At 47.8% G+C, this 23,854-nt stretch overlaps 1 protein-coding gene across 1 annotated transcript; it reads left to right on the top strand.

Moving 5' to 3' along the window:
• The first annotated feature begins 5,650 nt into the window (after positions 1–5,650).
• On the top strand, positions 5,651–19,780 carry LOC135899833 (troponin C). The gene is made up of 5 exons (XM_065429196.1): positions 5,651–5,806; positions 7,034–7,061; positions 12,988–13,131; positions 16,061–16,312; positions 19,062–19,780. The coding sequence occupies exons 1-5, from the start codon at positions 5,804–5,806 to the stop codon at positions 19,088–19,090; spliced, it is 456 nt and encodes a 151-aa protein (XP_065285268.1). The 5' UTR covers positions 5,651–5,803; the 3' UTR covers positions 19,091–19,780.
• Positions 19,781–23,854: the final 4,074 nt, after the last annotated feature.

Raw genomic sequence — 23,854 nt, 5'->3', positions numbered from 1 at the left:
GGAAACAGGAACGAGAATGTGAACGGCGCCGGCGCGAGACGATCTCCGACGGAGAACGTTCCCGCGATGCTGAACGAAAACGACAATCGGGAGCCCGGGCACCTCCGAACGAGCAACTACGCCAGACTCGCAAAGCAAAAACTGACAACCATTCCACTCTGTGAAGGTGGAATGGCAGCGAATGTACTTTGCTTTTCGTTTGAGAGCTTTGACCGTCGTCAGTTTTAGCTGCCATTCCATCTTCACAGAGCGGAATGGTTGTCATTTTTTCATCTGCCATCTTCGGTTTTAGAGGGTATCCCGAGGGCCCCGAGCCGTTAACCGTTAACGTAGGAGTTCGTTTGTAGTCTTCTTGAAATAACTGTGTCTTCAGTTTTGAGTTTCAGGTGAGGTAGGGTGTAAATTCTGCGTTCGAGTCTATGGTGCTGTAGTATAATTGTGTATTTCTTCAGGATGTACTCCAGTCTCGTCGCCTGTCTGGTCCCTTCTGGCAGGAAAGCCCGGCTTGTATGCTCTCGGGCAGCGACGTCAGCGGCTTCGTTTCCCGCCAGGGACTCGTGACCCGGGATTCATATGATGCAGATCTCTGGAAGATGTCCTCCTCTTCTCTTATTGACTTCAGTAAGGATGCTCAGGGCTAATCGTTCGGAGTTTTTTTTTGGGGGGGGAGGGGGGGTAATTTTGACACGCACCGCTTGAGAGACACTGATTGTCATGGCTGAGTCAGTGAAGATGGCGAGCGTGATGGCCGCTTCTTCCGATGTGTCTGAGTTCCTTGCAGTTACCACGGCGGCAGCTTGTCCTTTGCCCCAGGTGTCAACGGCACTCGGTGCTAAGGCTGAGCGTTTCGGATATTTTGCCGCATCTGTATAGCGGTGTCAGGGTTCTTCAAGTACTTTTTTTGTGTAGAGCTTGGGCTCTCGCTTGTCTTCGCTCTCTGTGGTGGATGCATATTGCGGGGAATGGGCGTAATCGTAATGGTGTCCCGTAAGAGATTTGTGATTCCCTTTTTTGCTTCAATGTGTTCTGCCGGCGCGCCCTGTAACCAAGACGGTGCAGTAGGGTCTGGCCCGTTTGGGCCAGTTTCAGGCGTTCGATTTGACTTGCCTTGCGGGCTTCTTGTAGTCATTCCCACGTATTATGCATTCCCAGTTTACTTAGCCGGGCTGTCGATGCTTTCTCAGAAACCCGGCCGAATGACGATCTTGGTTGATTTTCAGATGAGAGTGTAAAGTTTATCCATTTCGGCTTTTTTGGAGGTCGAGATAGGGAGTACCATGCGCTATTCGGCCGATTATAAGTGCTTGCACGATTTGGAGCGCGTCTTCCTCTTCGAGGCCGTGCAGCCTGTTGTCGACCTGTTTCATGAGGTGCATCACTTGCATGAGTGAGGCCTGCAGTTTGGGAAGCGTATGCTGGCACACGTAGCGACTCTACTTTCGGTATGTCTACCTCATCGAGGGCGATACTGGGGTCAAGTTGTTCGCGCGCTGGTGGTTTGCCTCGTTTCTCGCTTTGAGAACCAGCAACTCTGACTTTTCGGGAGCGCACTGCAAGCCGCACGATCTGAGATAACGTTCGGTTCGATCGACTGCTTCTTGTAGTGTGTCTTGTTGCTTGCCAGTCGTACACGTTCTCGACTAGAGGGCGATATCATCCGCCCATATGGCTCGTTCTAAGCCATCTATTATCGCCTAGTTCTCTCGGTAGCCTTATCATTTCAATATTGAAAACTAGGGCGAGATGACAGAGCTTTGGGGGGAGGGGAGGGTGTGCCTTTGTTCGATGTCTCAAATTTCTCTGTGCGGAAACTGCCCACTTCTATGGTTGCTGTTCTGTTTGTCAGAAAATTCTGAACATAACGAAATGCTCTTTTATCCCAGTCAGTGCATTGCAGAATTTGAAGGATGGCTTCATGCGACACATTGCCAAAGGTCCCTTTCACATCAAGCGCTAGGATAGAATAGTACTTGCTGTGTTTGTCAAGATGGTCTATTAGATCCTCCTTCAGTTGAAGGAGGACGTCTTGGGTGGATAGACGCTGTCGAAAGCCGAGAAAGATGTCTGGGATATATGTGTTGTCGTCTAGGTACGAAGTGAGTCTCTCATGCACCATGTGCCCGAGCAATTTGCCCGCGCGTGAGGTGAGAGAGATGGGACGGAGATTCTCTATCCCTGCAGCGGCTGGTTTGGTGCATTTCCGCTTGTTTCCATGCCGCTGGGATCTCGCTTTTGTCCCAGAAATCGTTCATGAAAGTGAGTAAATCTTCAATCGTTCCATTGTCGACAGCATAGTCAACATGTGACAGCTGGAACGATCGCAGGAAGGGAGCGGGTACCACGAATGACGTCACGACGCATTATGACGTCGTCACGAATGACGTCACGACCCCGTAAATGCTAATATTGATTACGATCTCGACCGGGTGAGGTCTGTCTTCACCGCAAGAATCAGGAGGCGACCCCGAAGCCGGACATTGTGATGATGAAAAAAAAAACATAGAAAAGAATGCATTCACTTGATTGGCCAGTACATGGTTGTGACTCTTATCCGACTCTCGAGCTGTTCTGATTTAGCACGGGGACCTGGTTGGCCTTAAACAACTCCTTTTTCCCTCGTTGAGGGAATCCACTGGCCAATCACAAACGCCGAATCGTTCATCAACACTGGTCGTCAGCGTGCTGCTCCTGGTGCTCATGTCTTCAACGAGCTACGTACGTAGTAGTACGTACGTACACTACGTACGTACGTACGTAGTGTACGTAGTGCACCTGTCTCGAACGTGTCCCAACAGGAGGCAACCACCGGCCGTCGATGCTTTCCCCCGGGAATTCTCGACGAGGACCCTTCCAACAATAAGTGGCGACTTCGTGACGGTCAGGAGGGCGACGTTGCTGTCTTGAAGCGAAGTGAATGATGAGGCGTGAACATCAACCGTAATAGCTGCGTGTTGCTGGTGGGGCATCTTCCACGTCTCCGGATGGGGTAGTCGATGGCTTCCTGGAAAACTTGGGTCGATCACAACAGTATACTGCTCGCCTCCGGGACGAAGGTGTCTCGCGACTAAAAACTACGCGCCAAGAGCTTCAGACTAGGACAGCGAACACGTTTCAGACTTTTCAAAGCCGCGAAACCCTCCGCCTTGTGTCCAGCGGCGAACGCGGAACGAGCGTGTCCGCGCGCGCGTAGAGCACCTATGCGCGGGTTCGTACCCCCTTACGCCGAAGTCTTCTCCCTTCCCTCTCTACTGCACACGCTGCGTGTGGGAGAGTGAGTGAAGTTCTGCGCAGGAAGGCAGCAGGCAGCGCGGCGGCAGTGCCTACGAGTTCAGACGTGACGACCTCCGACGTATTCCCTGCTGGTGTGTTCCCGGGGAGGGCGCAAAATAAGGGAGCCTCCGCCTTCTCTTCCCGAGCGACTCAAGCGCACGTTTGAAACCAACGAATCCCACAACGAAGACAAAAGACAACGCGTGCCACGCACCCTCGCGAGCAGCGCCTCGTTTTCCTTCCTCGAGGGGCGGGAAAGCGAATTGTTTGCTAGCTCGTATATTGGACAGGGCCAACACTACATCCCTGGCATTGAGGGACACTCACGTAATAGTACCGAAACGCGTTCGTAGAAGCAGGCAACATAGTAAATTTCATATAACGCTATGACAATTGCCCACATAAATATGCTCGTTCTAAAAAAAAAGACCGAGTTGCAAGATATGCCAGTGTCTGTCATGCCGTTTGCGAGATCCACCACTGCTCTTGGTGTGCGCTTGGAAGAGAGACCGCCGAGTTGCCGATGGCTTACCTCTGTCGAGCGGTAATTCAAGGGCGCGCATGGAGCGAGACAGCTATGGTGTCTCCGGAAGGAAATAGCCAGCCCGTACATTGTAACGAAAAACACATTTCTTCTACGACTCTTGTCGGTTTTGGTGCTCTGCGTTTCCAAGCATTCTGACTAAGGTTCATCTACTCGCTTTGTACGGTTCCACAACAATTTTTTTTCGCGTTCCCCACTATATCATATCGTGGTTTCAGCGCGTAAAACCAAAGAATCTAAATTTTGATTCCGTTCTTTTTTCTATTCTATGTTTATTGCATTACTTTTGGTGGTTGTTGTTTCACTCTTTCTATTTATTTTCAGTACACCAGTATTCAGGCCTCGGTTTGTTCTTGGACACATATAATAAAGATGGAGTGATTGATTGCTCGATTATTATTATTATTATTATTATTATTATTATTATTATTATTATTATTATTATTATTATTATTATTATTATTATTATTATTATTATTATTACATAACACTCAAGTTCAATAGCTATCAGTAACAAATAACTTCCCTGTGTGAGCAAACAAACGTTGTGGCCCAACTGGTGCCCAACTTTGTTTTTAAATATAGCCGGCCAAAAGGCACCAGCGACTATCTAACTGGTACCAACGAAAGGTACCAAGAAAAGAACCCAAACCGAGCTTTGGGTTCTTTGCGAACCGTTGCTCCTTCGCGAAACGGAACGTAAGAGCACTCAATTCCGTCAGTAAATTTCGTCAGTTATTTCTACAACTTCCAAATAGCCGCTCGAATCGCAAATACGGACAACGCAAGAGTCACCGCGAACCGCGGGAAAGAGCGCAGGGCTGCGGGTGGGAGGGGTTGTGCGATGCGTCCGTCACAAGGGGAAGCATATCGGTATGCTATGAATAACTTTATTTAGGTCCTGAGGGATCGGTCTGGACCTAAATAAAGTTATTCATACCATACCGATATGCTTCCCCTTGTGACATATCGGTGACTGCAACGAAATCCGTGCCGGCGAAAGCCATCGTCGGCACACATAGAAGGACGAGTGCCAGCGACTTCAAAAAATGATACTCGCGGTCACTGCTCGCGCGTAACTGCAAAATCGCGGCTGTCAGCACGCAGCGCATCCTCAGCGTGCAGAGAAAGAGAGCCACGATTCGACTTGAGACGTCGCGGCAAGCAGCGACCGACGGCTAACGTTTTTTCGGCGCCGCCCCGCTAAAATTAACCCTGGCCCACCCTAGATCCAAGACGGGCGCCTACGTAACAGCGCGCGAAAATAAAAGAAAATAATAATAAAAAAAACGTAAAGAATGGAGAGGAGCTCAGCGGGGGGAGCTCGGCTTCGCGCGTTCAAGTTACCGCGGCGGTGTTGGGAATTACTACGACACCGCCCTGCCGGCAGTTCAGTGCAGCGCCGTGAACGCTGCAGCCATGGCTCGTCCAATCAGGAACGAGGACTAGTTTAGACGATGTGTGTTCCTCCGCCGCATTTCGTTACCATTTTTGTCCCATTTCTAGCGCAATCGTTCGGTTACAAATGCTCCGGAGATTCATATAGCCAGCCCACGTGTGACCAAGAGGCTAGCATTCTATTAAAGCGCATGCGTTATGGTGAGCAAACAAGGTACTACTTCTCCTCGCGCAGCAATGAGCGCGCTCGCGTTGGGCTCGCGGTGAACGGAACTCGCGCGGAGCCGCGCCGGCGCTCCCTTACGCCCGAGGTCCCGCGCCCCTGGCCGGACACCGGCGCTGACGTCACAGGAGGTCCCAGTCACGTGACGGATCCTCCGACGCGCGCGGTGGCTGCCGCTGTTTGTGATGCTGCGCGCGAGCATCCAAAAATGGAGCCCCGGGCCGAGCGATCGCTTTGCGCCGACACGCCCGCTCGCCAGTCGGGACTACCACGCGACGGGAGAGCGGTTCTCTCGGTGAACAAACCTCGGCCAGTCCGTCCGAAGCAGCGGTACAGGGATTTGCCGTCGTAGCCCCTCGTGATTCAACATGGTAAAGCTCTCCGATCTACTCTTTTCTATCCAATCGTCGTCCGTTCTTTTAGCTAACTTAGCGTTTAACGGAACCTTGTGTCTCCGTAAAGCCCGGCGAGTGCTCGCTTGCGTGCGACGGGCCACCACAGCGCGCAATGTGTCTTGCAAAGAAAAAAAAGAACGTACATTAAGAACTATAGGAAAGCTCGAGATGCTAAAGGAAGAGAAGCGAAAAGAACCGCTGGAACTAAAATTTATCCTGCAGTATATCAGGTTCAACTTATATAACGACGTTCTTAAGCATGTAGACATTCTTCTATAATGAAGGAGATCTGCTCGGTTCCAGGTCACAAGTAGGTTTTGCGGATGCTGTTCCAAAGGGGGTGCGACGCAGCGAACTGTGATTCGTCAGGCTAACCGCAATCACAGAACGAGTCATTTATTTCAAAGGCGCACGAAAGTCATATTAGCACTACGTCTGTCTAGCTCCTCTATTTTTATAACGTCAACTTCAAACGTTCTCGTCCCGTCTCTTTCACCTTTGCCAATGTCAATCTTGTCATCTCACGATGCTACTACAGTGGCATGCACGAAAAAGCAGTCGATGTAATTCCACACCGTCGCACGCCAACGTAAGATTTAGTGCGTTCCTGAGTGTCATCGCAATCTCACTTTTCAAATCCGAACGTCAGGACCGAACTATTTCGTGCAATCATATGTTCTATGAGCGCGATTGGGAGAATGCTTAAAGAACCGCGAGACCTTGCACGACCCCCAACTAGAGGCTGTAGTTTTTGCTACATTACTACTACTAGAACGAAAGCCGTTTAGCTTAAAAACGAAAGACCAGGTGCACAAAACTGTTCAACCTACGTGAAATTAAGAGACATCGAAAGACAATAATATTCAAAAACTGTCGATTCACTGATGAGGATAGCACTACCGGAATGCTGAAAGACTTCTTTTTGCTTTACCCTTTTCAAAGGGATACTTATATGAAAGCGAGCGATTAACGTCGCTACACAGACGTGCAGTTTTGTAACTTATGTACGACTTTCACATCGGAATTCCAGACACGCGTAACATGAGCGCGCAAGAGCAAAACGATCGCCCCTTACCTTCGAGTGCCACTTACTTGGAGTGGTTGGCTCGCCCTGTAATTTTAGTGTTAGCTTGACACTTTAGATAATCCACTGAACAGTGAGTGCGTACTAAATTTTGTTAAATGTTGTCTACTTGGTTACAGGACGACCTGACGAAAGAGCAAGTGCAGAGTAAGTTTGAATTTTTTCTTGCCCCCACTCGAACGTACCTGCGTTTCCTCCTCTCACAGGGATGATAGACAGCAACATAAAAGAAAGGCTACGCTAGTAGGTCATTACTCTGGAAGCTCTCTCTTAATTTAATTGGCCGGAAGCGTCGTTTGCGGAATATTTCCTCCTAAACTGCACCGCCTACGATGCCGATGACGTACGTCACGAATTCCGCGCTACTTCTTCATCTTGCGCATTTATTTATTTATTGAACAAGCTTCCTGGTCCAGTTTTTGTTTACTTTAGAATGAACTGAAACCCCCCTTTCGCAAGATAAACAATTAAACGAAGGTTGCCAAGTACCTACAACGTCACGACGATCTAATGCGGCAATTTCAACCGGACATCGCTATCATGCGTTCCATATTTTACGGCGTTTTGTGTCCTATAGCAAGTCTCCGCTTTTGGCGAGAGACACACATTGTTTCTATCTGGAGGCGAAATACACCTATCGCTTACACAAACAGTGCCTTTTTTTTTCCTAAGTGACGCTTTAATGAACCTCTGTCTCGGTAGCCTTTTTCTCACGTGATACTTCACGAAGACTGCGTGTTACCTTAAAACAGACGCGTGCACTTGTAATGAGTGCTTTAGTGATCCCAAAACTGATGACATTCTGAAACGACAGAGGCTGATGATAGCTGCAAAGTTTGCAGCACACAAACAAGGATGACACCATCAGGCTTGAATAGCAGATAATTTTGTCATGCTTGAATAGCAGATAATTTCTCTGTGTGTGTGTCTGCAAACGATAAAAACGCGCAGTCGCCAGAGTTACCGGGTAAATGAAGTTAATGAGAAATTTTAAAAAAGTACACAGACAAAAAAGTAAGGATAGGTATCTACAAAATCGGCGTGAAGAAGTTTAATATTCGGTGTTAAATTAGGATATACGAACGAAGGGAACTATTGTTCTCGATGTTGAGTTAAGATGTATGCAAATGCGATACCGTGCTAAAAGTAAGGCTTTGCCTAGACTGACCTTCGAGGAAACTGCGCAACGTCGAGTGAGAAACAAACTGACAACCTTAGACGAAAGCATCCAAGTTGCGCAGGAGTATGCACTAGCGGCGCACTTTGATTGTACGCGAAAACGGCTCGGTTGATAGGTGACCGAAATACCCACGCAGCCTTGAATTTGGCCTCTCGCCAGGGCAAACAGTTCTTGTCCGCTGAACCAGATTTTTGTTCTTCTTTATTCTCTTTAAACTTAAACTCTGCTCGCTTGCATTTCTCGTCGGCGCTTTCTTCACTCGATAAAAACGTTCAATGCACGCTTTTGTAGAATAAGGAAAGCAGATTTGTGCGATAGTGAGATTTTTTTTTCTTAGTTAGGCGCATTGTCTGGAAAGCGAATTACAAAGAACTGCATTTTATAGGACGTGCGTCAAACATGACCTTGACGTATGGAATCTCCGAGAGGATGTTTGAAGCGCAGAAATTGGCGATAATGAGAGCGACATATCCGAACTTGGCGTCGCGAAAAGCACGCCAAACTAACAACCAAGCAGTCGCTGCGTTAGGAAATTTTCCTTCCAATATAGCGAGTTTTGATCACCGAATACGGCCGCATGCGTTGCCAGTACTTCCACTAGCACAGCAAATAAATCGCGGCACAACGTGTATTAGTCCGCCAGCAACTGCCGCACACAGACTGCACAGACGTCTGCAAGATCATTGGTCACTGGTGGCGCCACTAGTGGTAGCTTTGCACGGCATGCGTAACAATGAAGGTGATTTCATGACCGAAAAAAGAAAAAAAAGGAAGGAAACACAAAAGAACAAAGTAATCATAAACCACTGAAATAGCCTCGCTAAAAGTACGCAGTAGTCCCGTACGCAAGTAATTGTGTCCGTGTCTTCCCGTTTATCCTTTCAGTAGAGTAGACTGAATGCTAACCAACTTGCACTACTTTAAGTTGTGCTAAGCAATACTCTAGCTCGCGATAGTAGCACATTGTACCCAGTTCGCGCACCCAGCTTGTCCGCTTTCCTTTCTTTCTTTCTTTCTTTCTTTCTTTCTTTCTTTCTTTCTTTCTTTCTTTCTTTCTTTCTTTCTTTCTTTCTTTCTTTCTTTCTTTCTTTCTTTCTTTCTTTCTTTCTTTCTTTCTTTCTTTCTTTCTTTCTTTCTTTCTTTTCTTTCCTTCTTTCTTTCTTTCTTTCTTTCTTTCTTCTGCGTTTCTACATAGTCATGCCAGCTGGAAGCGCGCCCGAAGGTGTGGCGTCCAACTTGATGTCGCCGAGGTAACTAGAGAAAAATAACAGCGAACAAAGCGCTTGCAGAGGCGCACCAACTGGGCCAATACATGCCGCATTGCGTCTAAGAATGTATACGCGCGTTCAACGTCCTCTTATTCAAACGCTTGCTCGTATTACACCCGCCATTGATTTCGTTTGCGCAGGATAATCTTACGGAAGCAAACGCTCTAACGCACCTTTCTTTTTTTTAATTATTATTAATTTTCTTTCTCGTCTCACGAATGCTCATTGGCTTAGATGCGCTCATAATGATTTAGTCACCATTAGGCAAGCATTCCGCTAACGTCTCATACATTTTCATTTGTTGCCGTTCTGGAGAAATCTTGTCATACCGGCGCTCCAACTCCCGCTCCTATGCACACTAAAATGCTTCACTGCAGTGCTAGCTTGCTTGAGGCAAAGCACGCTCTTCAGAACATGCGAGCGAGGGAGCGAGCGAGGGTGCGAGTGAGTGAGTGAGTGAGTGAGTGAGTGAGTGAGTGAGTGAGTGAGTGAGTGAGTGAGTGAGTGAGTGAGTGAGTGAGTGAGTGAGTGAGTGAGTGAGTGAGTGAGTGAGTGAGTGAGTGAGTGAGTGAGTGAGTGAGTGAGTGAGTGAGTGAGTGAGTGAGTGAGTGACGGCCAAAGACTGCGGCCAAAGGAGCTGTCAGAGCATGAGGCGACCATCAGAGTGAAAGAAGACAAGGTATCTCGTAAATGTAGTCGTTATGCTCACTTCCAGCCTGCGCATTTCGCACAAGGTGTCTCTGTAGAGGTCACCAGCACACTCCAAAGCATGCGGCTTGCACGTTATAGGCACAAGTGTCTTGACTCCGTACGCAGTCATAGATAGTACGAACGTGTGCAGAACGGGACGCAGTTCGAGAACTCTTACATCATCCCAACGAATCGTCCCGCTTCCTTAGATCAGTGATGCTAGAACGCCGGTTAGTTTTTAAAAATTGTGTCTTTTCTTTAGTGCATGGGTGCGAACTACTAATGGGAACATCAGGAAGCAGGCTTCTGGTCATAACAAAGACACATCGCGGCCAAGTTTGGTGGAGTGGTGCTCTGAAGGGTGTAATTGTTGCCGGTGGACAGGAATCGTGAGCTTACATTCGAACTGTTTCTTCAGCAGTAGTGGCTATGGCCTTGAGGATAACGGACGTGACATTGTGGGTCCTTTTTCAAATAATTCTCGCATTTCATTACCCGCACAACACGAGAAGTTGGTGATGTGCATATGTACGTCTGTTGCTCCTACACTGGACCCTTCTACAAAATGCCAGCTAGTACTAGGCGAACCACGCTTTTCATGGGAAACATTGGCCCAACGCGCATCACGTAGAGAGAGAGAGATGTCACTAAGAGATTGTTTGTTTCTACAAGCAGTATAGCCAGGTACCTCCTTTACGATTTGCTACAATTGCTAGTGGTGTTAGTTTATGCGGAGTTGCAAGGATAGCTTGGATATCTCGGGATTGGGTAGAACGAGGCAGTAACACCACCGTCAGACTCCAGATGTATTTGGGATACACGGCTGGGATACTGACCGAATTTATCAGCTGGCATAGCGATGACTGACAGAACACGAACAATTCCTTTATAGTTCTCTCCTGTTAGTGCAATAGACATTAAACAATACACTCCCTTCCCCAACCCTAAAGGATAACATAAAATAACGAATAAGAATTAAACCGCTTCACATAGCCGTTTCTATTTCACGCCGACAGCAGTATGGTACACCAAGTGAACAGAGGGCTTAGCTTGTGTCTCAAGGCTTGAAAGCACTGTACGTTTCATAAAAACGGTGCAGAAAACTGTTGATTTATTTTGAAAAAAAAAAAGAGAAGCGCTTCAGTATCGATGTCGTTGCGAAGCCGACGAGCCACACGAATCGAAATCCTGAGGTCACCTCTCGTGAAACGTCTCTCACTTCCTTTGAAGGGGCGGCTGCATGGCGAGAACACCGCGCCGAGTCGCTTGTTCAGAGAAAAGAAAAAAGAAAGATAGGAAAAGAAAAAGAGGGGGGGTCGAGAGCTCGCACTCTCGGCCCTTGCGTTTACGCCCGTCCCGAGCCCTCCAAGAATAACCGCCCGCAGGCACGCCGCTCCGCTCGGTGGCCTGCGGATCCTCTTGCGGCGTTTGGGCGTCTCGCTCGCTCGCGCGGGATTCTTCGCCGCTCTGTCGACATCCGGCGGCCGCCCACGTGAGCTAGGCCTAGCGGGACGAAAAAAGAAAAGACATCGTCCGCGCTTCGCCCGAAATGTTCCCAGAAGCAGTGTATCCTTGTATATATATGTAGAGAGAGAGAGAGAGAGAGAGAGAGAGACGAGTGCGCCATGCTTCCTTCCGTCTATTTCGCTCCCTCCGGTCTTGCTCGTTTTCCCACCTGCCTAACGTGACTAATCAAGCAGCGCCGCTCGTATCGCCATTGGGATCGGCTTAGTAAAAGATGCGTTAGCTTGGCCCGCCTCGTTCGGAGCGAAATGCGCGTAGCTGCTGCAGTGCAGGCGCCATGATGCTCCGGTAATGCTCACCGGTTCCCCTGACTAACCTTGGGTGTCAGCCGTAGGCTACAGGCACTAATGGTGCAGTCATGAGAAACTTCCGTTCCGTTCATACTTCTGACGATAGCAAGTAAATAATACAAATATAATATGGGGACCACGAAAAAGACTGGTTTCTCACGTTCGGCGTGAATGTCGCTGGCTTATAATGAGTTTCGGGGCGTTGCAGAGGTGTAAGTTACAGCCTGCGAAGCGAATCGCTGAGCAGTTGCGGTTGATCGAACAGTAAGAGACAGTGCGTAAACATTGGTTAGAGGCAGTTAACGACGCCGTAGCAATATGAGAAGAGCGCACGCAGAGAGAGGGAGAGAAAGGAAGGACGGAACCACCACCAAGCCGCACACTATATGCTTGCCCTATTCGACTGCTTGACCATATACGACGGTGATCAGGCAAGTGCTACCGAACCTTGCGGTGCAGTTTTAACTCACCCGCGGAGCAGTTCCAGCTCCAATGCAAACCAATATCACGTCCCATTCAGTCCCTGAGATACCAATATACTGTCGTGCTACTTCACACGAGAGACATGTCGTGTCTCATCAAGAAAATAACATCACCATGACCCCACACTTTTTTACCCAGGTGCACATATGCCCAACTTGTGACCGCATCCTAAGACATACGTCTCACCTCAGTGAATAAATCGAACAGAGGAAGGCCACTTATTGTATTTTGGGAAGAAGGCGAACCACAAGCGCCTTCATTTTGTACATTAGTTATACAGAAAGGCAGGTATAGAAAAAAAAGCGAACACAGAAAAGGAACTGAAAGGACAAACGCACACGTCCATTACAATCCTAAATGTCGCATCGTGGCGAAAAAAAAAAACCCAAGAAACTTAGCATTTCTGCGCATACCTGTCTCGTGCGTACCTTGATTCATATACACGTTTCGACGAAACGGTAAATGAAGTCGAAGGCACTTTCATTTCCCATCAATCAACGAAACTACTTCTACGTGTCTGTTGGGTGCCTGGGCTGCACCGCACCCGGCGTTTTACCTGTCCGGAGACTTTTACTTGTCCAGATGGCCTGAATCTGTGTTACACTCACGCCTCGCCTTTTCTCTCTCCGTCCTTGCAGTGTTGCGCAAGGCGTTCGACATGTTCGACCGCGACAAGAAGGGCTACGTGCACACCAACATGGTGTCGGCGATCCTGCGTACGCTGGGTCAGACCTTCGAGGAGAAGGACCTGAAGGACCTCATCTCCGAGATTGACCAGGACGGTGAGCCTGCCTATATATGTATATTCATGGATGGATGGATGGATGTTATGAGCGTCCCCTTTGGAACGGGGCGGTGGGTTGCGCCACCAAGCTCTTGCTACTATACTGCCTAATATTCTACCTAGGTTAAACAATGAAAAAAGAAAAAAAAACGCTATGAACTACCACACCCAAATTTTCTGATCCCCTATTGCGAACTGTGCTTTTGTACGTCTCCGTCTTTTGTCGTTTCCCTACTTTTGATCCACCAATCCTCCAGTCGCCTCTTACTAATGTCTATTGCGGACATGTTTGCTTTACCACTGCTCCCTCTGAACCCAAGGACTTCAAGGAGGCCAGTGGTGCCTAAATCGACCGCTGGGTAGACGTCTTCACATTCTAATAAAACATGCTCCGTAGTTTCCCTAGCTTTACCACAGCAATTCATCGCTAGATTACACACTCCCTCTGTCGGGACCCACGTGATCTAACTGCTAAAGAAAGCTCCACGCTTCGGCCTCGCGAATTACATAGGAAGGGCTTGCCTAGTGCGAAGGAAAGATCTGGATAGTACGTGTATAGACAGTGGAAAATGCTTCATTGAATTTCCGTCAATCGCTTCAGGTGTATACAGACACAGGTTGTCTCCAACTATCTTGCACCAAGATTTAATATTACGCAAATGCTACGTATAGCTGGACAGAACCGAGGCAATTTTGTTTGCCGTTGCTTGGCCGTACTCAGATTATTTTTTTTTGTATTCCGCCTGATTGCACAATTAGTCTTAATTAATTAATAGCCTTTCGGATATTATAATTAGGTGAAAAGTGTCAGTGAGATAATTGTAGAGCAACACGAAAAGCTCCCTATACAGCTTTGTGTTGTTCAATACGTACAACATAAAAACGCCTTTCCTAGCGCGAAAAAAGCCCGCGAATACACGCAAAGTGCCTCGAGCGGCCAGTAGCGCGGCAATAATAATAATGCGTTTTTCTAGCCATATTAGGAAATCGTTATTTTCAAATGACATTGACAGTCCTGTCACTGGTAGGGTAGTTCTGTTTGCTTAGAAACTCATCAATAATCTTAAAGAACCAATACGTGAAGTACCGAAGCAGAAACGGGTAGCTCCTTCGTGTGACGTCACGACGTGTCGCTGACGTCAGATCGCATACACTATACCGTGATGTAAACACGTCGAACGCGTACTAAACACGCAGCACACGCGGTGCCAACGCCAGAAAGGCGAAGCTGACGTTGTCTTCTGACGACACGGGGAACTCTTGCAGCTCTTTCTTCACAGCTGTTATAATTTCAAAAATTACCATGTCGAAACATTTATATATACTGTGCAGAACTGTGGATGTTCCTTTTTTGTGCGATTTTAATGTTACCTTAGAAGAAAGCTTGTTGTCGTCTCAAATGCACTGTTTGTCACCACCAGGAGGGTAGGCCTCGTCAGGCATACACGGCCTCTAGCCTCCCTCCTAATGTGGCGATGTATGTTTGGATGCTGTATATGAAATTGAAAAATTAGAATGAACTTACACTTGAACTCTTTCGAACTATAGACAGCAGCAATTCCAGCGACGATATGAGTGCTGAAGCATCGCCGTTTGCTTTTGACCCGCCACCCCCGCCGCCGCGCGAGGAAGCTGACGCGCTCAAGCCATGGTGTTGTAACCTAACCTATTCTAACATCATGGCTCAAGCTATAAACGCATTGTGATGCGGCAAGAGGAAGAGAAGCTCCGGTCATCGCGTCGTACAAAACGATTGTTGTCGGCCTTTGTCTCGTGGAAAAAATGGAGCCGGCTTTGTCGTTCCTGGACGAAGTGGCGGCGTAGACTCTGACGTCACAAACACAGGGTTGCCAGTGAATAAAGTCACGCGTTCGTGGGCATAAGTCGACACGCAAGCAATCTTTAAAATTCATTTTCAGGAAAAATAAGTGTCAGATCGTTTGGCACAGATAATCAGAGTGCGAAAAAGGAGCGCATATTAAAAGTTTGATTAAGGTCAGTGGACACCGAAAATATCGCCGGGGTTTCCATTTAGGAGCTTTATCGATAGGCCGGCTATAAGCTAAGTATTACGGAACTTATTCATTGAGCCGAGTCAGCTGCAGGTGTGTGCCGTGACGGACGTCGATTTGCTAGAAAAATGAACAGTTCGCTCGTTCGTTCGACGAAAACGCATTGCGTAATGGAACAGATTACCGGCTTCGAGCACATATGGAAAGTGTGAGCTCCGGTCCCGGTATGCCTTCAGCGCGAGCAGCGGTCGGAACCAAAGGGCTTGGTTATGGGTATCGCGAGATTCCGCACATATAACTCTCAGACGTACGTGTGAAGGGAGCCGTGCTTACGGAAATGCGCAAACGGGAATGTTTCACTAAAAAAAAAGAAAAAGAATTGGCTGAGGCTTGGCTTGGTTAAGCCTAGTCAGATGCGAAGCATATTGGTGGCTAAACTTGGTAAGTAACTTGTCGCCGAGCCGCATACTGAGCACGTTGCTTGGCCAGACGTTCTTCCCGCTCTTCATCAGTCTCTGTAGCATGCCGCAACCTTCGCTTCTCATTCCAATGAGCAGCTCTGTCTCCAGGAGGCATCTCACCTCGTGAGTGTCTAGCAGAGGCAAGCGCAGCTGCTTATATACCGCCGCGACGCCGCGAGCGACGGCGCGAGTTGGAGCCCCGTTTCTCCTCTGTCGTGACGTCACGGTGTCACGTGGTCAGCCTTGAAGGCAACGCCGCGAGCGACGGCGCGAGTTGGAGCCCCGTTTCTCCTTTGTCGTGACGTCACGGTGTCACGTGGTATTGAAGGCGACACCGCCGCGCCTGAGGAGCTGGGTTGAGCTCTAGTAATATGCTTCGCATAAAAACTGTCGGTTGTCGGTTGTACAGAACGCGTTCAACGAGACGGGTCTCTCCTCCCCCCTTCCCCCGCAGGCTCCGGCGAGCTGGAGTTCGAGGAGTTCGTGGCGCTGGCCGCGCGCTTCCTGGTGGAGGAGGACACGGAGGCCATGCAGGAGGAGCTGCGCGAGGCCTTCCGGCTGTACGACAAGACGGGCAACGGCTACATCAACGTGTCCGACCTGCGCGAGATCCTGCGCGCCCTGGACGACGCGCTCACCGAGGACGAGCTGGACGAGATGATCGCCGAGATCGACACCGACGGCAGCGGAACTGTGGACTTCGACGGTACGCGCGAGCGTCGGGGACCTCGCCCCCCTCTTGCGACGCGGCCGTCGAACCGGTCCGGAGACGTCGCGTGGGCGGGAAGGGGGGCTTAGGCATCGGGGCGCGTAGCAGAACCCGTGGCTCGGGATCCGCCGTTTAGATCACCTGGGAAACTCGCCACAAACACAAGGACGCGCGGCCGCTGTAGGTTGTCACTATGCATGGCAAAATAGGCAAGGTGACAGCGATTCATTCCAAAGCAGCGCAGCCTAATAGAAGGACGTGGTAGAGAGAGAGAGAGAACAATATATATATATATATATATATATATATATATATATATATATATATATATATATATATATATATATATATATATATATATATATATATATATATATATATATATATATAATTGACGGCAAAGGTGCACGGAATGGTTATAAAAAATAAAGCCGTGGTAACTGGGGTTTGACACGCTGGTAAACACCTCAACCGAGGACGGTGACATAACCCGCGTGTTGAGACATGAGTGGTAGGAGAAGTGCTCCATTTCGGAGTAGTTGGCGTAATACGCAAAAAAAGCAAGTTAAAGAAGAGAGAGAGACAGAGAAGGGGGGGGGGGGGGGGGCGTTAGTCTGTGACATATACAAACTTTTGAAGCCCGTCTTTCGGTGCGTCGCTTCCCGATGCGCAAGTGTTTCCCAGAAAGCACAAAAAAACCGTGTCGCACATCCGACTATTCTGGTTCCTCGATCCGCGACATTGGAGCGGGCGAGAATGTAAAGTTATCGCCGTTCGGGTCTTCTCTTTCGGTCTTGCTTTATCGAACGCGGACAGCCAGAAAAAGCGTGCGTGGGACCACTGCCCTTATATGGAGGGCTATTCTTGTCCTTCTCAAGTCCCGCCATATGTTCTCGATTTGCGCCACGTTGGCCCTTAGAGCCGACCAGTAGAGGGCGTAGCCGCCCTGTTCGAGCCAGTGGTCGAGCAGTAACCAGATCCGAGACAACATGGCCAATCGGCGAATTTGACAGTGTCCACAGCAAGCGCCTGGAGTGAGCGCGCCTTCAGAGCACAACGTACACCAGCTGAACGCACGTTTCATTGTATAGTACTACGTACTGCAGCCACTAAAAATGCAGGGGTCTGTGCGTCTTGCACTTTGTACCATAAAAAAAAACCAGCTGCTCAAAGCGGGGCGACGCGCCATGCGTCTCTCTCTCTCTCTGTCTAGCTCGTCTCGAGTGACAGGGACTCGCTATAGGCCGGAAGAGCCTGCGAGCCACATGCTTCTTCCAAGGCCAACATCGGTCTCACCGAAAGACATAATAAAAGCTTCGCGCTTCGCGTTGCAGAAAGGAACCAGTAGAGAGGCGTGGGCCGACATCCACTGACGACTGGCGGCTTCCATGAGAGAGAAAGAGAGAGAGAGAGAGAGGGAAAGAGAGAGAGAGATTTGTATTCCGGAGTAACCGGAATCCGCCCGCATGCCGCACTATACCTCGACGTTGCACGAGTGTATAAGCAAGCGTTCTTGCGAGCGCGGTGGTTCTTTCGCGCGTTCTTTTTTCGTACGCGTATAAAAGAAAGTACTCCTCTCGTATAACAGGCCGGTCGACCCCGACCCCGTTTCGTACGGTGGCGTCAACGGCGCGATGCGACGACGTCTTCGCCCGCAGCTCCTTTGCGGCGGCGCAACGTAAGCGGCGGTGCTACGCGACCACGGTTTTTTTTTTTTTTTTTTTTTTTTTGTCGTCGGCGACCGGCGCGTCCGTAATGAGGTGTCCGCTTGTACAGCGCGTCGGTTTTAACGTGTCTTGCTTTTCCGCCTCGAGAGGGAAACGTTCGTCGCTCCATCTACCGGCGGGTGTGCGCCCGCTTCGTAGAGGCACCTGCATGCGGCTTCGCCTTTTGGGAAGAAGCGTTTTAGCTCGGTGCACAGCCCCGCTTTCGCTAGTTCGAGTGTACACGTGGAAGCCTTCGTTACAGGCGACCCGTATGGGACGAGTTGAACAAAATTTACTGCCTCAGAGAGAGAGAGAGAGAGAGAATGTTAAATCCCACCGACTGTTCAAAGCAAATAATCTTAATCGAGAAAAAAAAAATTGCGGCCTGATTTGTCAAGAAATTTCGGTCCGTGGTTCCGACGCGTACGCTGTTTCTTGGGTGCGCTATAAGCCGCTGGAGTTCCGCTTAAGCTCTCGAATGCTTGACGCGTTCATGTACCAAGACAATGCAAAACGCTGAATCGTTGGTTTTTTGTTGTTGTTGTTGTTGTTGTTGTTGTTGTTGTTGTTGTTGTTGTTGTTGTTGTTGTTGTTGTTGTTGTTGTTGAGGGGGAAGAAATAGAAAAGTACTGGAGGCGGATATCGTAGCCGGCTCACTTGTCACTGGACACCCGAGTTGTCCGGCGGCCAAGGGAAGGAGAGAGAGAAGGGCGGGCGGAGCGAACTTAATCCCAATAAAACAGCCACAAAGTCTACAATAATAGGATAAGAATATAAAAATGATAAAGGAACGGGGACGAGAAAATGAAACGCTATAGTTTTTCGATCCCATGAGTTGTATTTGTGTTTATTTCTGTGTGCGTAGGGGGGGGGGAGGTAAAAGATGGCCCTGTCGTCCGGATGTTGCGGTTTAAAGCATCATTCTTTTATTTTTGCCCCTAATTTTTGTACTTTTTTTTACCGGTCGTAGTACTTCTAATCTCTGACTTCCTTGACATTATGTGTTTTTCGGCGTCAACAATTTCGCTGAAATTTTGCAGAGTTCATGGAGATGATGACCGGCGACTAGACCAACGGTCCTGCTCCTGGAAGCGCCACATTGATGGAGACGGCGTTCCGACGAAGTCTCCGTATAAAAGAGAAAGGGAACTTCACCAACTCCTTCGACCAGAAGCGCGGAAGCAACGAAATAAAGAGAGAGAGAAAAAAAAAACATGACAATACATAGCGTGAGCGAATGAAAGAGAGACAAAATGTTCTTCGAAAAAAAAAAGAAAAAAAGTATTTAAAAAAAAGCTGTCCGCGAAAAACGGAAGCGAAACCGTGAATGCACAGTCCTTAGCGCTGACTTCACGATGACTTTGTTTTCAACTTTGTTTTCTCTGTTTGCTTTACTCTGTTAACTTTAGCCTTGGCTTCGCCAGTTAAGTTTGTGTTCGTTTCTTTGTAATTACCTTTAACTTTAAAGATATTGCGTCCCCGTGTTTCGTGACATTCGCTCATTGCGAGCCTCTCGGTTTAAAGGAACGAGTCGTCACGAAAAGAAAAAAAAAAAAGAAACTTCGAATGGTGACACAGGGGCCGTAAATGTACGTGTTGTGACATAGCTGGCCCTGTCGTCAAATTAATTCATGACGTGAGCTATAAGCTAAGTATAGGCTCAAAGACTGAGGAACGAACAATGATGTTTGGAAACGAACGACACGGAGGAATTATTATTCACTGGCTATGTCGAATAAAAAATTCGTTTGTTTCTGTTCTTGGTCCCTGCTTGCTGTTCGTTCGTTTAAATTTTTTTTTTGATTAACCGTTTCATGTTTGATCGACTCGCAACAGTGACTTTCCATTCTTCGTTTGTTTTGTTTTTTTTCTCCGTGGCTATGAAGTTGTCAGGATGCATTTGCACTGCTCTCACAAGGTGCAATTTCACGTTTATATTTACACACTATAAATTTATTGGCACCTTCATGTTTGATCAGCGAATGGCAGTATTCTCTTTTCTCCTAATTATTTATTTATTTATATGCAGATACTGCTGTCTCAATACATGAGACATAGCAGGAGTGGATACACCAGAGATTAGATCAACACAACATACAATGAACTTGAAACGTAATTACAAAATATGGTTAGACAATTCTTTCACAAACTCTTCATTAGGTTTTTCCCGCAAGGAACCAGCTAGGTTGTTCCAAATTTCAACAGTGCTTGGAAAAAACGAATACTTAAAACAATTTACAAAAGACTGGAAAGGAACAATATTAAGTGGGTGTGAACGGCGCGTGGCACGCCCAGTGGGATGACTGAAGGAAATCGGGGCATCAATGTAACTTTGGCCGTGCACAATCTTGTGTAGCAAAGTGATACGTTCAAGTGTGCGTCGATGAGCCAAGGGTTCTATTGATAATGCGCATGCGTGAGATGAGGGAGAAAAGTTGCGGTCATATCGGCTAAAAACGAACCGTATTGCTTTCTTTTGTATAGCTTCAAGCTTACTAATGTCAAGTGCAGTGTATGGTGCCCAAACCACTGAGGCGTACTCTAGTAATGGTCTGACGAGGCATTTATAAGCTGTTAATTTGCAGTCCTTAGTTGAGTATTTGAGGGTTCGCTTTAAATATCCCAGTTTCCTAAGTGCCCTAGCGCAAATTGTTTCAATATGAAGATGCCATTTTAAGTTTTGAGTGAAGGTAACTCCAAGATATTTGAAGGTATTCACAGAATTTAGGTAGTGCCCATTACAGCTATAACTGAAATTGAACGGCTGCTTTTTATTAGTGAAAGTCATTTGTACAGTTTTTTGGTAATTAATACTCATTTGCCACGCATTGCTCCAACCACAAAAGGACGAAAATACATTGTTGAGAACCTCTTGATCTCGTCTGTTAGTTACTGTGGTATAGAGCACGCAGTCGTCGGCGTACAATCGCAGTTTCACTGGTGTGTCCCTAATGGCCTGTGTGACATCGTTAATATAAATAATGAACAGCAGGGGCCCAAGGACTGAGCCCTGTGGTACCCCGGAAGTGGCTGTGGCCGACGATGACTGCGCGTGATTAAAAGTAACATACTGAGATCTTAAATGTAGCCAATCAGCGATCCAGCCAAGTATTTTATCATCGTTAATAATTTTACTGAGCCTAAGAAGAAGTTGTCTGTGGCACACCATATCAAACGCTTTGCTATAATCTATGAATATGGCATCAACCTGACCTCGATTATTTAGAGCCGAAGCGAGGTCATGAGTGAATTCAATGAGTTGAGTAGTTGTAGAAAAACCAGAGCGGAAACCGTGTTGATTCTGCGACAATATATTATTAGTAGTTAAATACTGAAGGACATGTTTGTGAATTATGTGCTCTAAGAGTTTGCAACAAGTGCTTGTTAACGAGATAGGCCTGTAGTTGGAAATTAGTTGCTTATTACCCGATTTGAACACAGGAATTACGTTGGCGATTTTCCAAATGGCCGGTACAGTACATGTCTCTAATGACTTACAAAAAATTATGGTTAGGTAATGAGCATTCCATTCTGCATAGCGCTTCAAAAACATGTTTGGTATACCATCCGGTCCGGCACCCTTAGTAATGTCGATGTTCAAGAGAAGGTTATAAATACCGGTATAGCTCATTTCAATTACTGGAAACGGAGGCATTTCCTGGATAATACCAATGTCGGGGGTGGTACCATTGTCATCTCCAAACACAGATTTGAAATAGCCATTAAACGCCTCCGAGATTGTCGAAGGGTCCGAACAGGACACATCATTTATTACGAAGGATGACGGGCAGGAGGTAGCAGGGTTGATGGTTTTCCAAAACTTAAGTGGATTATTTTTCATAAAAGAGGATAACGTGGTATTGAAATAGAACTTTCTAGCCTCACTCATTTTGGATTTTAGTTCAGATTTAAGTAATTTATTTAGGGACTCCCCGTCATTATTTTGTGCATTACGTCGTTTTCGCAGTCGCTTAATGCGACGTTTGAGTTGTATAATTGGTCTGGTATACCACGGGTGTGTAGCATGCCGTTTTATACTATTTTGAGGAACAAATTGCGCTATACACTCATTAGCTATACCATAAAATTGGTTAGTCAACATATCAACACTGTAGTGTTCACTACAAGACACAAAATTTATCAAAATGATTTCACATTGCTTTGATAAGGTGCACTTTCACGGCATCACTAAAGAGAAACCAGGCCAGACTTGTTGCACCCCTGGTAACAGTGGAGACCATCGTTTTTCTTTTTTTTTTCCAGCCAGACCTCTTATTGAGTGGTATGGCCACGGCTACGGACGGGAGTGGGCGGGCACTATTTTACAAGTTTCCTATCACTCAATCTCGCTTTCGGCATTGTGGGCATGCTATATTATTCTAGAACTAAAATTACAGGAACGAAGCTTTGCGCTAGAAATTCGATAGTGCCACATGATGCAAGTTTCACTCACTTTCGGTGACCTGCTGTCCGACTTGTGTGAAGGGACGTTTGGAAGTAACCTGCGATCATGTTATTCTAGTACGCGACGCATGTTGTCATTTACTCAGACTCGTGAATTGATGAGGCAGCCAGTCCAAAGCAGGGTTGCTTCCTGTTTAGAAGCAGTTGATGTTCGCCTCGATGTCAGTGAGGGATACTTGAAGATGTCGTGGATGTCGCGAAGTCACATTACGGTAGGCAAGCCAGTGACGCTGATTGCAATGGGGTTAACTGTTTTTTAAGATAGAATATACAAGCGATCGAATGGAAAATATTCACACGGACATCAAACTACGAGTCAAAGGTTAGAATTTTGGTCTTTCTCCTGGCTGAATCTCCACCGAATCCCCTTCCAACGGCCCCGCACGTACCTAAAAGCATCCCCATCAACCATCTCGCCCCATCGTTCGGCCAATCACACTGCGGTGCGCGCAGTGTGCACACAACGAGGCTCCAGGGTGACACTATCCGGAGTTCCAATACGCCAAGGCCGCCGCCACACGCCCTTTGCAGTGCAACGAGTCTCTTCTCTCACAAACAAGCAGGGCACACTCCCCCGCAGAAAGCACTTCCACGCGCCGTTGGGGCATCTGGTCCGTTTGTGGAATGTCTCGGCATGCTGTGGTTCGGCGATGAGGGTTTGACTTCAAAGCCAGGGCACTGCTTCCGCGAACCGACTGGCGGATTCGAAGCCCGACTCGCAGTCAACCCGCTTACGCGCTCTTCGTGAACCGCGGGTCCCCCACCTCCGATGGCTGTAAATCTCCGCCGCCGTCTTGGTGTCGAACCACGCGTCTCTTTTGACCACCCCGCGCGACCCTTGCATGCAGCCGTCCGCGCAAACAACGCCGAACTCCACTGAAGCCTTTGTGAAAATTACGGCATCCGTAGTTCTCGGTAAAATAAGGGCCAGTTGCTCCGAGAGATTTGAAAGCGTCGTGTCTCCTAACGCCCGTCTATTCTGAAAATTGCCGAGATGTTTATTTAGGTTTGGCTCTCTGGAGCAAGCGGCACGTGTTACGACGGGGTGTATACGTGAGCCACGGCCCTCTGGCGTTGAGCGATCGGGCAGTGACGAGACTCTCCCTATGTCCATAATAATCCGCTAACTTCGTTCTTGACGCCTTTTGTGCCCGTCCTCCCTTCCTCGTATGCACCACTATACACTCTACTTCTCGATATTCTTTTGCGTTAGTTACTGTCACACTCTTCAACATTCACCGGTTTATTGAATGGTGCGGCGGCCGCTAACATTCCTATATTTCTGTTTCTACGTGGACTTCGAGGCTATTTTTATACTTGCCCTCCCACCTGTTTGTTGTGGCGGCCTCTTAGCTTCCCTGGCTCAGCA

The sequence above is a fragment of the Dermacentor albipictus genome, chromosome 2, assembly GCF_038994185.2.
Source record: "Dermacentor albipictus isolate Rhodes 1998 colony chromosome 2, USDA_Dalb.pri_finalv2, whole genome shotgun sequence".
Lineage (NCBI taxonomy): Eukaryota > Metazoa > Arthropoda > Arachnida > Ixodida > Ixodidae > Dermacentor > Dermacentor albipictus.
Note: the sequence above shows the minus strand (reverse complement) of the source record. Positions and strands in the feature narration are given on the sequence as shown.

Coding starts and splice junctions, on each gene's coding strand:
- LOC135899833 (XM_065429196.1), top strand. Junction 7,062..12,987: donor GACGAAAGAGCAAGTGCAGA/GTAAGTTTGAAT, acceptor CCGTCCTTGCAG/TGTTGCGCAAGGCGTTCGAC. Junction 13,132..16,060: donor CTCCGAGATTGACCAGGACG/GTGAGCCTGCCT, acceptor CTTCCCCCGCAG/GCTCCGGCGAGCTGGAGTTC.